The sequence below is a fragment of the Dermacentor silvarum genome, chromosome 7, assembly GCF_013339745.2.
Source record: "Dermacentor silvarum isolate Dsil-2018 chromosome 7, BIME_Dsil_1.4, whole genome shotgun sequence".
NCBI lineage: Eukaryota > Metazoa > Arthropoda > Arachnida > Ixodida > Ixodidae > Dermacentor > Dermacentor silvarum.
In genome coordinates, this window is record NC_051160.1 from 88330552 (window position 1) to 88345868 (window position 15317).

At 46.1% G+C, this 15317-nt stretch overlaps 1 protein-coding gene across 1 annotated transcript in view; it reads right to left on the reverse strand.

Annotated features, from left to right (window-relative positions):
- Positions 1 to 10902: 10902 nt before the first annotated feature.
- LOC125947161 (uncharacterized) overlaps positions 10903 to 15317 on the reverse strand; it is a 47117-nt gene continuing 42702 nt past the window's right edge. The window contains exon 10 of the mRNA XM_049671542.1: positions 10903 to 10949. Coding sequence (XP_049527499.1) covers positions 10903 to 10949 — 47 coding nt within the window. The remainder of the gene's footprint in view (positions 10950 to 15317) is intronic.

Sequence of the window (15317 nt, forward strand, 5' to 3'; positions counted from 1 at the left end):
TCGACTCGCACATCCATTCCGTGCTGGTAAAAATCAGGAGTTCAGAAAAAAAAGGCATTATTTATGGGTTTCAGTTTCAGTTTCCAGTCATATACTTCTACAGCGAATTGGGCCATGGTGGACTTTTTTAGCCTGCTGCAATAACAATAAAGTGAGCCGCCTACACCAATGTATATATATGCAATCACGACCATATAAAGCCAGCAGACAATGAAATACAATTTTAATTGGCTTTTGGCATGATATGGCCATGGACTAACAAAAATCGAGCCTCTCGGTATCTCTTCTTGTGTCGCATATATATATATATATATATATATATATATATATATATATGATCACATCATAATAAGCCAACAAAAATGACATCAAGTACAATATATTGGAAATTACTTATGCTTACTAATTGAAGTAAAGAAAAGAAAGTTAATGAAAATGGATTTTTAAAAAAGCCGGCAGGTCCCACGCCCTGTGGGAATCGATGTTATGTGAAGCAGTATGCGGGGAGCCTACCAAGTGAACGAAACGACCATGAGAGCACCAAGACGTAGGCGGCTCTTTCATGACCTACATGACACGCATGCCATGCTATTCATGTCATGAGTCCTCAGGAGTCCCTTTAGCTACACCTTAGAGACTTTAAGGCGAAAGCCTTTGTCAGGCTCATGACTGACTTCGACCATCAACCTTTAGCCTATTCCTTCACTTAACACTGTATCCGAACCCACTCCACTATTCTTTAGTGTTAATCTTTTTTCGCTGAGTCATTCTCATTTTTTCTGAGTTATGCTCATGACTATTAGTTCTACCAGCATCCTTTAGCGTTTCCTTCACTTAGTGCCCACGTCCGAACCCATTACAGTGGCTTTTGAGTGGTCTTCTTTCACGCTGTGTCATTGTCATTTTTGCAGAGTCATGCTCATGACTGACTTCTACCAGCATCCTTTAGTGTTACCTTCACTTAGTGCTTACGTCCGAACCCACTCCAGTGGCTTTTGAGTGTTCACCTTTTGCGCTGTGTCATTGTCATTTTTTCTGAGTCATGCTCATGACTATGAGTTCTACCAGCATCCTCTAGTGTTTCCTTCACTTGTCCATGTCCGAACCCATTTCAATGGTTTTTCAGTGTTAATCTTTTTCGCCGTGTCATTGTCATGTCCTACATGACACACCTGTCATGACATTTATGCCATGGCCTATTCATTATGTTCATCATACACTCCAGTGATACTATGTAAAATTTTTGTACCTACATGCTGCCTGCTGTTCTCTTGTCCTGTATTATATTAGATTCTGGTGGAGGCATTGCGGTTTTCCCCCAACCTGGGATTACGCACTCGAACTCTGCCGTCCGTCATGCCTGAAGACCCCAGCCCGACATCCCCACCGGTTACTCCAGTCATTGTATGTGCCGGTGCCCAGCGTCAGCGGGATCCTGACGTCTTCAGTGGCACCGATGAGAAAGACGTTGAAGATTAGCTGGAATCGTATGAACGCACCAGCAACACCAACAAATGGGATGATCCCCTCAACTCAAGCTCGGCAACGCGATCTTCTATTTATCGGGCGTCGCCAAGCTCTGGTTCAAAAACCACGAAGCCGACTTCCGCACGTGGGCTAGCTTCAAAACTAGCATCGCAGATGTTTTCGGCTGTCCTGGCGTGCGCAAACTTCGCGCTGAACAACGCCTAAGAAGCCGATCCCAGCTAACTGGTGAAACGTTCACCAGATATACATGGAGGACATTGTCGACCTCTGCCGGCGTGTCAACCCGACGATGGCGGAGGTGAACAAGGTACGTCACATCATGAAGGGCATTTCCGACGATGCCTTTCATATGCTGCTGTCCAAGAAACCAGGCACTGTTTCTCAGGTCATTGAGCTTTGCAAGAGTTTCGACGAGCTCTGCAGACAGCGTCTTCTCACGCGGTGCCCACCTGTGTCCGACGAAAGCATGATCACGGCTCCTGAGATGGACTCCCTGCTTTGCCAGATAAAAGAGTTCGTCCGTGCTGAGGTCGCTCGTCAGCTTTCGTTGCTGTACCCAACCACGCCAACACCCTCGCCTTTGCCGGCCAACCTTCGCCAGGTCATCCACGAGCAAGTTTGCACACCTTTCCCTTCTGCCTGCGAGACTCCGCCGGTGCCGACTCCCATTGCTTTTTCCAAGGTGACTGCATCTCTCAGCTATGCCGAGGCTCTCGCGCGGCCTCCACCTCAGGCCTTTGCGCCATTCCCTTCAGCCGCGCCACTGCGTCCAGCTCCTCACTTCGTTCAGCCGCGTTACCCACACAGCAGTGAACAATGGCGCGCTCCTGACAACCGGCCAATATGTTTTGCGTGTGGTTTACCTGGCCACATTGCACGATTTTGCCGTCGCCGCGCACCATCCTACCGCCGTAGCCTCGACACCGAACTATAGGTTTCCCCATACCCGTCATCTGCGCGTCTCAGAACCCTGGCCCGATGTCTTCCTACTCCGACCACAGCCCTCTTGTCGACCGCCGTTCGCCATCGCCTCGACGCCACTCGCTTTCGCCGATGCGTCATCGTCCTTCCACGCCTGAACGGGAAAACTAATCGCCGGAGTTCCAGAGGCAAGAACTGCGTCACCCCCCAACAGACCAAGGCCTCTCCCATCTCCGACTAATGTTATTGATGTATATGGGGACGGCGTCGCTACACTCGCTCTCGTTGACACTGGTGCAGCAGTTTCAGTTATTAGTGCCAAACATTGCCGTTAGCTCAGATAAGTTACGACGCCCCTGTCAAACGTATCACTTCGTACTGCAAGCGCCGAATGCATCACGCCTGCAGCTGTGTGTACTGCTCTCGTTGTGATGAACGGCCTCCTCTACATCGTCGAATTTTTGGTGCTGTGTTCTTGTTCCCAGGATCTTATTTTGAGCTGGGACTTCCTTTCCGGTAATAAGGCCGTCATCGACTGTTCTCGTGCTGAAGTGGAATTTCAAATGCTGTGTCATGCCCCACTCCTTGACGCTCGTGAACATGAAGATAAAGTATTTGTTGCCGAAGACGTTACAATTCCACCGCACTCATCTGCCCTTGCCACAGTGTCATGCAACATTGTTGATGGTGCCAGCGCACTTTTTACGCCATCTGCAATTTTCGCTTGTCGCAAATGTTCCCTGTTGCCTTTCGCTCTTTTGGACGTTCATGCCGGTGTCAGCATACTGCTCGTCGCCAACCGATTGTCCTGTCCTCTCACTTTGCTTCGTGGGGAGTGCGTTGGCCGCGTGCAGTGTGTCGACCCTGCTGCCATCATTGACATGCCAACTGGTTCCATTGTCACTCATGAGGTCGCCGGAGTGACCTGTAACCCCGCGCAGGAGCCGACTTCGCCCGATGTTTTACATGGCTCCATCGCCGACACGCTGACTGTTGCCCAACGCGCCCAGCTTCTACGTCTTCTCGACAAGTTCCGTTCGTCTTTCGACTGCCAGCATGTTCCCTTGGGCCGCACGTCAACTATTTGTCATCGCATCGACACGGGTACCAGTGCACCACTGCGACAACGATCATATCGTGTATCAGTGACAGAGCGCCGTGTTATCGACGACCAAGTAGCGGACATGCTCAATCGCGGCGTCATTCAGCCTTCGGATAGCCCCTGGGCATCTCGCGTTGTTCTTGCTAAGAAGAAGGATGCATCGATTCGATTCTGTGTCGATTACCGTCGTCCTAACAAAATAACTGGTAAAGATGTTTACCCTCTTCAGAGAATTGACGACGCCCTTGACTGTCTCCAAGGCGCGGAGTTCTTCTCTTTTATCGACTTACGCAGCGGCTATTGGCAAGTCCCCAAGGCACCCGAAGACCAACCTAAAACGGCCTTTGTAACACCAGATGGCCTATATGAATTTCGTGTCATGCCTTTCGAGCTTTGCAACGCTCCAGCAACATTTGAGCGTATGATGGACAACCTTTCGCGTGGTCTCAAGTGGAAAACGTGCCTGTGCTACTTAGATGATGTGGTTATTTTTTCGCCCGATTTTCCCACCCATCTCTGTAGGCTGGAGGAAGTGTTACGATGCCTAACCTTCGCCGGCCTTCAGCTCAACCTGAAGAAATGCCACTTTGGCGCAAGTCACCGCACCGTCCTTGGCCATGTAGTGTCTAAACACGGTATTCTTCCTGACGCCGCCAAGCTAAGTGCAGTTGCTGATTTTACCAAATCTTCCTCCGTGAGAGAACGTCGCAGCTCCCTTGGCCTGTGTTCTTACTTTCGCCGCTTCATTAGGAATTTTGCGTCCATCAGCGCTCCCTTTAATCAGCTTCTACGGAGCGACTTGAACAATTACGCCTCGTCGCGCGCTTGTGACGATGCCTCCCAAGTGTTGCGCCGTCTACTAACATCGCCGCCTATGCTGCGTCACTTCGACCCGGCAGCTCTCACTGAAGTACACACTGACGCCAGTGGTGTTGAACTCAGCGCTGTACTCGCGCAGCGCAAATCTGGATTAGACGAGTACATACTCAAGCCGCACCCTCACCAAAGCCGAGAAGAATTATTCCGTTCTGGAGAAGGAATGATTGACCATAATCTGGGCACTTGGTTAATTTCGACCCTACCTTTATGGCCACCCCTTCGACGTGATTACAGATCACCATGTACTTCGTTGGCTGTCCACGTTGAAGGACGCCTCCGGTCGATTAGCTCGCTGGGCTTTGCGGTTGCAATATTTCGACGTGCGCGTTGTCTACAGGTCAGGCGTACGCCACACTGATGCCGACGCACTTTCCCGTTCGCCCGTGTCAGCCGAAAGCGACGCCTGCCTCTCTGCCATTGACGAAGTGCTTTCGTTCCCAGCAAGCTGGGACATGGCTTCGGAGCAGTGCAAGAATCCTTGGATTAGTGCTCTTATCCGCTTCTTTTCAAACCCTTCGACTGTTCCTCCACCTTCTCGAGCTTTGCGCCATCAAGCATTTCACTTCGAAATTCGTGAAGGACTTTTCTATCACCGGAACTACGTCTCTGACGTCCGCAAGTGGTTGCTGGTCAAACCTCGAGATCTTCGTGGTGAAATATGTTCTGCCTTCCATACTGACCGGCAGTGTGCACATGCGGATGTCTTCAAGATGCACACCCGGCTTCGATCCAGGTTTTATTGGCGTGGCATGCACACCTTTGTGTGCAAGTACATTCGGTCGTGTCCTCAGTGCCAACGCCGCAAGTTTGCTGCTCAGCATGTCTCTGGTCCACACCTGCCGATGCCGTTTCCGGCCAGGCCCTTCGATCGCATTGGCATTGACCTGTATGCTCCCTTTCCGAGCACGGCTTCCAGAAACTGCTGGATAGTCATCGCCATCGACCATTTGACGCGATACACAGAAACAGCCACTCTGCCTGCTGCCACTGCTCGTGATATATCATCCTTCCTGCTGAAAAACTTTATTCTCCGTCACGGTGCACCTCGCAAAATTTTGAGTGATAGAGGACTTGTCTTCCTCTCCGAAGTCGTTTTAGCGCAGACATTGCCTGTGAACTATATTGTCGAGCCTGTCACGCCACCTACGGACCAACGCTGTCATGGGCGTTAAACCGTTCACGTACAACGCCTGAAGCCGTATTACGCCCCAATGATTCTATGTTAACCATGAGTCGCCAGGATGGCTCCTTTTCCGATGGGGGGTGAGGGGATTGTAGTGAAGAGGAATGCCCGGCGCTGCAGCCACATCGCCAGCCGTCCGGGAGGCGCGAGCTCGAGATTGCCTGAGCTGCTCTGGTTGAGACACACTGGCTGCTGTTCTCTTGTCCTGTATTCATATTAGAAACATAAGAAGCCAACAAACAATGACATCAAAGACAACATAGGGGAAATTAATTGTACTTACTAATTCAATTAAAGAAATGATAAATATGAAAATGATAATGGCTGAAAACACAACTGGCCGCCGGAGGGGAACGAACCCACGTCTTCGCGTAACGCGTGCGATGATCTCACCATTGAGCTACCACCACGCCGTCTTCCCATCCACTTTCTGGGACATTTATTCCTTACAACTATAACTAATTCTGCTATTGTTAGCCAGCGCCACCACTCACAAACCTAGGCGGCGGATGTGGAACAACCTTTCTGCCGCAGGCGTCCCGAGCACGAGATCTTTTTGGCCGCCTAGGTTTGTGAGGCGAACATTCTCCAAGCAGTTCAGCACCAACTCTAGAGGCTTCTTATGCTCACTAAATGGTCGCCCGAAGATCACAACGTCGTCCAGGCAGCACATGCAAACTTCCTATTTCAAGCCGCGTAGTATAGTGACCATCAACCGTTCGAACGTTGCGGGCGCGTTGCACAGCCCCAAGGGCAGGCCAAAGACGTTAAGATAATCCATCGGACGTTAAAAACTGTTTTTCCTTATTTTCAATGTGCATAGGAATCTGCCAGTAACCTGACCTCAGATCAACAGAGGAGAAGTAAGAAGCCGCAAGAAGGCAATCGATCGCGTCATCAATTCGCTGAAGCGGGTACACGTCTTTTTTCGCAGCGGTGTTTAGGCGTCGGTAATCAACATAGAAATGCCACGTACCGTCGTCTTTCTTTTTCACCAATATCACTGGTGCTACCCAAGGGCTAGATGACTCTTGAATCACTTCTTTGTTTAGCACATCTTCGACTTGATCACTGATTATCTTGCGCTCTGCGGGCGACACGCGATAGGTTTTTTGTCGAATCGGTTGAGCAGATCCTGATTGATGCGGTGGCGAGTTCTACACGCAGGAATCGAGGGTGCGCCGTGGTGCTGCGTGAAGTCGAATACCGAAGAGTGTTTAGCAAGGATCGCCACGAACGCGTCACGCTTATGGTCACTGAGTGATTTGGTGACCATGGAAATGATATTTGGGTCCACAGAGCACATGTTACTGGCCTCTGCTGTTTCGGGAAGTTCTTTAAGCACTGCCATGGGTATCGGCGGGTCTTCTTCAAATGTGGTAAGCTTTAAGCCTTGAGGCAGCACCGCCTCTTCAGTAGAACAATTTATCACCTACAGCCATGTGCATCTAATCATCACCGATACCATGCAATGAGGGACCAACACATTGTTCTTTAGGCAGTTCACAAGTACACGGTCCACTGCAGCATCAAACTAGGTGCGAGTAGAAAAACCAGAAACACCCATCGCGGATAAAGCGGGCACAACTCTATCCTCGGAAACGCAATACACAATCTCTTAGTTGGGCGAGTGTTCCAAGATCACAGATGAAGCACTGCCGCCCACACAATTGGGAGTATTTGAGAAGTAATGCGAGGACCGAGTACGGCCACTCGTAAAGCCGTAGTATTTGGGATGAAGAAAGTTATGGGAGTGTAAGAAGTAATAAAGCCGGCAATTGAGAAGACACTCCAGAATTTTGCCGAAAATCGAATTCAAGGAAATAGTTCTGTAGGAAATCGGGTTCATATGGGTAGCTTAGGTGTGGGTATGAACATGACTCGGCCGTGCCGTCAGCACCGAGGGCAATAACCGAGTGCCAAAGTAGCGTTGAAGATGAAGAGGAGGAAGGAAGGATGAGACATAAAGAGGGCAATGACAGTGAGTGGCATGCCGATGTCCAGTCCCGGTGCGGAGCGCAACGAGATGGAAGACAGGACCGCCTGGAGCTCTGGTAACGTCAATGGTACATCTAGCACGGCAGTCGCCTACGGCGTAGCAACCTATTGTCAAATTGAAACGTGGTGGGGAGTGTCCTCTAATAGTCCACCGGTTGTCCACACTGCGCATCACATGGCCTGCCCAGCTCCATTTTTTCCTCTTAATGTCAACTAGAATGTCGGCTATCCCCATTCTCTGATCCACACCGCTCTCTTCATGTCACGCTGGTGTCATCGTGCGAATTTCTTTCAAAGAATTTATTCTCTAACTGATCGGCTACAATTAAGAAATTGTAGTATCTGCCTCAAAATATTTAGTGAGGAAGGTAATCATCAGTTTATTTTTTAACTATCGATGATGCATCTTTATTTGCCATGCTAACAATACCTTTTCGGGTCGGGTAAACTAGCGGAATAGGTAGTATTTCGCTACATGCAACGAATTGTTATTAAATTGTATAAACGATAAAAATCGTCTATGAAAGTGTCAAGAGACTGAAGGATCAGTCCTTCACACAAAAAAGTAACAGATGTTGAGGTGGTTATATTTCGAACAGTTAGCACGCAACACGCAGAGGAAAAAACACCTTAAAGTATCGTCTAAAACCGACCAGAAAGAACGAAAGTTTCTGACATTCTATAGCCCCTCTAGGTTGCGCTATTGTCATGATTCACACTGTTTTTGTTACTAGCAATGTTTCTTGCCAAAGAACAAAAATGGACCTGTCAATTGTGACGTCGTTATTGTCCTGGCTTTTCTGCATGTCTATTATTGCCGCCTACATTCAAGTTGGGCGGTTAAGTAGCACAGCTTCCTAACAGTGAAGCTGGCAGCTTCTCTGTCACTTATCATAACAACAATATATACACGCTAACAGCCTCTTCAAAAGTCACAAAAAAGTGGGAAATTCCTTCAGCATATTCTAAAGAGGATGTTGGCGAAAACCTACGCTCTCGCGAGGAATTCATTACATAACATTTTCATTCGAATGCGTTAGTTGCTATTCATTTTTTTCCCACCAAAGGTCGTTGGTCAGAGTGCCTTAATAACTCTACCTAAATAATCATTGCTTAAATAACTTTGTCCTAATTATCAGCAAAGGCCACGGGCTCAACTCCCACCAAAGTTTGTCGGTTTCAGTGCCTTAATTACCTTATCCTAATGAACTGAGCCTTAATTACCTTTGCCTAAATAAAGCCAAACGTAGTCGGTTCGACTATCGACATTCACAATGTAAATTGGAATTCAACTTTCAAATATGGCCGGCTCGCCTAATGAGGTAAATTCTACTGTCGGTTGAAATATTTCTGTACTTAGGAATATTGTCTTCATGAATTATTTTGTGCATCGGATGTCTTCGCATTCCCACTTGGTTGCAGGGGTAACCCACGGAATCCGTAATGCTCGAGTTTTTTTTGTAAAGTAATATGATTGATCCTGTCAAAGCCTTTGGAAAAATCAATAAATACGACTAATGTTAATTTATTTTTCTTTATAGCCGTTCACGATAAAATTATTCTGTGTTAATACAGCTAATTCAGTGGATAGGCCCCTACAAAACCCTAATAGATGCGAAGATAATAATTGATTTTTTTCACAGAACGACACAACCCTTTTACACATAACATTCTCAAATCCTTTAGAATGGACATGGAGCACTTACATGTCATTTCTGTCACCTGATTTGAATGGAGCACTTATCTTTGCTTGTTGCATTTTTGTCCGAAAAAACGCCATAGACAAGGAAATATTGAATATGTGGGCGAAAGCGCACAATAACAAGTGTATTGCAAATTTATATTGCTCTAATCCAGAGACCATCAATGTCACGTGCCTTACTTTTTTTCACTGATATAAAAGCAGAGTCAGGTGTCGTCAGTCAGACACTGCGTCAGGTTTCGTAGGCTCACAAAACGCTGTATTCACACTGGTCGCACCAAATAAATAGGAGCATCTATATTGTGAGCGCTAATCACTAAATTTGTAAAGTGTTCCCTGAGCCGATTTGCTAATTATATACCCTTTAGCTTCTTCCCATTCTCTGTAATCTCGAGCTCTTCATAACGGTTTGTGTCACGATTTAAGAGCTTATTAAGTGCACGCCAAACTAAGTTGCCTTTGGTATCCGCATCACTAAACAATTTTTCCAGGTACGCTTTTTTTATGTCGAAGAAACTATATAGTTACAAAGATTAGGTATTTTTTAAATGCAAAAAATTATCCGGGCTTCTTGACTGCACAAAGTGAGAGTATAATTATTTTTTACGGATTAACTTTAAGTACTCATTTGTTAATCAAGGCTTGCGTATCTTTCTGGATTTATTTACCTTGTTTCATTTAAACAGCTAGTGTGCGTATTTTTTTATTATACGCATGAGCGTATCAGCATCGCTACACTTAATACGGGTGTCCAGTCGACACTTGGAAGTTGGTTTCGAAAGTCACTCATGGTTCTTCGATTTATTTCCTCGATGACGAAAGATTTATATTCCCTTAGCCTCGCTTTAACTGTGCTATTTCGTATAGAAAACATGTATATCGGCAAGTTATCACCTAGATCGGCAACAGTGATACGAGCGTTGATATCTTGCATGGGGCTGTTCCTGATTAATAAGTCGATGAGGAATTCAGAAAGGCACATGACACGAGTGAGTGTTTCCATGACGTTCGCAAACCAATAGAATCAAGGAGTAAGATCAGATTGCGGGAAATTGCATTCCATTGAGGTAAGATTATATTACAGTATCCTCCTATATTTATACACAGTCTATTCTGGCAAGCATAACAAAGTAATTGTTCTAAAAAGGTGCAAAAACTTTCAATACTACCATCAGGTAACCGATACAAAAGAGCAAAAACATAGGATACACATTTTACCATAAGCACTTCGTACACTAGTGTGGTTTTTGAGAGATCTCCAACCGAGTCACATAAAAGCCTTTCTGACACCATTGCTAACTTTTTTAGATAGTTTCCGCCGGTGGATGGTGATTCTAATTTATCTACTATGGCACACACTCCCAACGAATGATCGGCCGTGAAGCGCTTCTTACATTTAAAATAAATAAAAAAGATTATTTATTACAAGCCAAGTAAGACTCATCACTTTGTGTAGCACGGGTGAGCGAAAGTACATGCGTGCCACTCTCCTTAAACTAAAGACGTATAATAAAATCGGCCAATTTATAAAGTTTAATACCCGCTTCAGAAATTTATTCGAATTTATGTCCTTGTTGAAATGTAGTAAAGCTCGAAGTAAAAGTGAAAATATATTTATTTGGCACAGGTTCAGGCCACCTTTACGGGGCATAGAACAGGAGAAACCATAAGTACACCTGCCAACATTACAAATTTTATGTGAGCATAAAAGCAATAAAAACAAAACATAATACATTTCGCATTAAAATTTAACCTACGAGTGATTCTTTCAGACATTGGTAATGCTGAAAATACAAGGACTAGGAGGGGTGCGAAAACAACATGCATATAATGAAATGTGTATTAGTTTTCAGACATCCACATCCGCACAGAGGAAATGGTATGATGAACGCGTCACAAAAATAGAGCGTAGTGTGCTTTTGTTGACAGTTGTTATATCGATGTTCATCGATTCTAAAGCTATGGTTACATCATATAGCCATATTATATGAATAAAAATTACGAATTTGTATTCCATGAAACCGCCTGAAAAGTTGCTCTGTAGTTGTATTAACAGTGAGACCAGCTGTCATGAGCCACAAAATGAAGAAAGAAAGAAGAAGAAAAAGAAGAAGATAAAAATAGAACAAGAAGACACGAGGAGTCAGTGGGAGAAATAAAGAAGAAAGAAGTTATAAAATAAGAGCGGCCGAATAAAAAGAATACATTATAAAAGCAGAAGAAGAAGCGCAAAAGTGCACGCGCAGCTACGTGACCAATGGGATAAGGGACACGTAGCCGAAGAGGGCAGCCCAGCTACGCTCTGGGACGACGAGGGGCAGAAGGAGCTGGAGGCCGGAAAGAACGGTTGGATCACGGAGACGGCGGCAACCCGATGGAAGCTGTTCTTCAGCTGCCGCGGCCACGACCCGCGAGCTGAGTGGACGTCCCACCGCAAGCCGCAGCTACAGGCTGACGGCGCCGCTTCTCGGATTCCCTGCGGCTACGATCCGCAGGCTAGCGGAGTTGACCGGGCGATCCAGGCGCCTCGGCCACCCCACCGTCCTGACCCCCGAACCAGGCCAACCGTGGACCGAACGTCGGACACAGCGACTTCGAGTCTACGACGCATCGGCGGGCCCAACGACGTGTCGCCGGAAGCCGCGACGACGAGGTGACGTGGCCACGTCGAGGGACTTAATGTAAATATTTGGACTTATGAATTTTGATATCTGAGGACTCTGGGGAATTTCTATAATTAACTCGTGCTGTAAATTGTTTGTTTTGTGCTGTTTTCTTTGTCGTTTCTTTTTGCAATTATAAATGTATGTTTTAAACGTTCGACTTGTCCCTGTCTGTCTTTAGTCCACCGAAATCCGTGACAATTTGGCGAGCCTGCCAGGATATTTCACCATTTCCGGCCCTGTCACAGATTTTTGGTGGTCTAGAGATGGATTGGAACAGCATATTAGCAACTGTTCGCGAGAAGAAGCTCAGCAAGGAGCAGGGCCTTAAACTAATTGAGGATGTAATGAACCGTGTCCATGCCGCTCGATGTTTAGAACTTGAGACACTTCGGCAAGCATGTGAGAAGAAAAAACAGTTCGAAGAGAAAGAGACAGAGATGCCAGATGCAGTCAAAATAATACATAGCAGTCATAGCATACCTGAAGAGGGGCCTCACACAGGTGAACTGTTGCGACAGAATAGTTGCCACTGTAAGGCCATTGATGACCGCGCCGCTGAGTCCTATTGTACTGGAGAGCAAGGGGTACAACACCGGAATGATGAGTGTGTTTTCGGTAGTGCAGTGTACGCGCCGGAGGGTCGTGCTCAGGAGGGCGAACGGTCCGCAGAAACGACGATCCAGCGGGACACTGACGAGAGAGGGAGTAGCGCATCGCTGCACACAGTGTGTGTTGAGAGCAGAGCAATTGAAGATGTCGCGCAGGAAGGGAGAGTGCTTGACCGCGGCAAAGCTTTTCAAGAGATGATGACTTTCCGCCGCAGAAATCCCCGTGAGCACAAGCTAGTGTCCAGCAAGCAAGACGTTTCTGATGCAGACGACCACAATTGCACAAGTTTTACGAGTGGCGAGAAAGAAGGGCGCATTGAGGAAGCGATGACAGTAGACAGAGGGATAGAGAAAGTAGAGAAAACTGAGAAAGAGAAAAGAAAGAAGCATAAGAGAAAGAGCAGATCGAAAAATTGCTTCGAGGAAAAGAAAAAGACGAAATCAACACCCAAGAAGAAGACACGAAGAAAGCACCTATGGGCGACTCTTTATGGCATTGCTCATTGCAAAGCAACCATGAGAGGGGGATTTAAATTTGGGGTGAGAAGTAGCAGAACATCTGAAGATGATGACTTCGAAGAACGTCGTAAAGTTTCAGAGCAAGAGCGACGTGTATTTAACTGCAGATCCCAAGGATGTCCTCAAAAGAAGAAAAAGGTTTTCAAAAGTGACTTTTTCAAGTTCGAGTTCAAGGACAAAGCAAGCAGCTACACCAATCGCTCAAGAAGGCATACATCCCGAAAGTACAGACGGAAGATGAGGAGACTGCTGAGAGCGAGATGGCGCATGAACAAACATGAGTTCAGGAAACATTGTCCTTCAATGAAAAAAGAAACGATAAAGACAACAGCACGAAACAAACAATTTACAGCACGAGTTAATTATAGAAATTCCCCAGAGTCCTCAGATATCAAAATTCATAAGTCCAAATATTTACATTAAGTCCCTCGACGTGGCCACGTCACCTCGTCGTCGCGGCTTCCGGCGACACGTCGTTGGGCCCGCCGATGCGTCGTAGACTCGAAGTCGCTGTGTCCGACGTTCGGTCCACGGTTGGCCTGGTTCGGGGGTCAGGACGGTGGGGTGGCCGAGGCGCCTGGATCGCCCGGTCAACTCCGCTAGCCTGCGGATCGTAGCCGCAGGGAATCCGAGAAGCGGCGCCGTCAGCCTGTAGCTGCGGCTTGCGGTGGGACGTCCACTCAGCTCGCGGGTCGTGGCCGCGGCAGCTGAAGAACAGCTTCCATCGGGTTGCCGCCGTCTCCGTGATCCAACCGTTCTTTCCGGCCTCCAGCTCCTTCTGCCCCTCGTCGTCCCAGAGCGTAGCTGGGCTGCCCTCTTCGGCTACGTGTCCCTTATCCCATTGGTCACGTAGCTGCGCGTGCACTTTTGCGCTTCTTCTTCTGCTTTTATAATGTATTCTTTTTATTCGGCCGCTCTTATTTTATAACTTCTTTCTTCTTTATTTCTCCCACTGACTCCTCGTGTCTTCTTGTTCTATTTTTATCTTCTTCTTTTTCTTCTTCTTTCTTTCTTCATTTTGTGGCTCATGACACCAGCTATGTGCCTAAAGCCTTTTTTTTCAGGCACACACAAGTATTGGTAATTGGATGACGTAGGTTTGCCGTATACTAGAAAGCGATAGTTTATGTTGGGCTAAAATAACACGTTGTAAATCAGTATTTCGAAATTTGGTAGCTGAAAAAATAATATAGCCCAAATGCCGACAGTGCTTAAAACTTTGCTGAGAATGGGTTTAATGTGTGTGTTCCGGGACATATACTTATGGAAGTATACACTAAGTGTCTTGGAGTGAACAATATCTGAAGGCATTTGAGCCAGCATAGAATTTTCTGTGAAAACTAGTGGCGACTGTTTAGCAGTAAAAATTGTTGCTTCAGTTTTGCTTCTATGGATCTTGGATGATATTAAATCAATTGGTATCAACGGGCCTTGGAACATTGCTGTTCAACTGAATTGTTTCAATGTTGGGCCCGCAAAGTAGAAAAATCGTGTTCTCCGCGTAGAGCAGGTAAGTTCTTTTTTTGGCTAATGTTAGTGACATTATTGATATGAAATTAAACTAGAGAGGTCCAACGATGCTAAATTGAGGAATACCAGCATATATAAATTTCAGAGGGGATAGGTTGTTGCTCAAAGAAATGCATCGATTCGGGACATAAAGTCGGATTCTAAAAGTTTTAAGGTACCCCTTTTATCCCACAGAGTTCAAGATTTTGTAATAACGTATCATTGTGCAAACTGTCGAACGCTTTTCGAAGATTTATACATATAACACTAACAAACTGTCTTTCCAAAATTATTTTCCCCATAAGAAAGCGTGCTCCGTTGATGAACTCTTGAGAAAACCAAACTTTTACTCGTTCCTGCAAAACCTAATTTACCTAGGTAGAAAATAATCTTAAAATATAACAGTTTCAGCAGACTTTGGAGAATTGCCGAGGTCATTTTTATCTTAGCCTTTAAAAATTACAATACGCTCATATATTTGCATTTTTCGTCGGAATATTTCGGTCGCTACAGCTAGATTTTAGATATGAATGCGTACTGGCTCAGTTAAATTTGCTAGGTATTTTACGGGTTTTATTTATAATAAAATGAGTAAACAAAGCTTCAATTCCCATAGATTCAAAAAGGTTGGTCCCTTCTGCATAATGTTTTCTTTTTCTCGTGCCGTTTTGTATAACTTGAAGAGAGATAAAGAAAAGTGTACATGTCATAATACCGCTGATTCAATCAGGTTGCTTTAGTT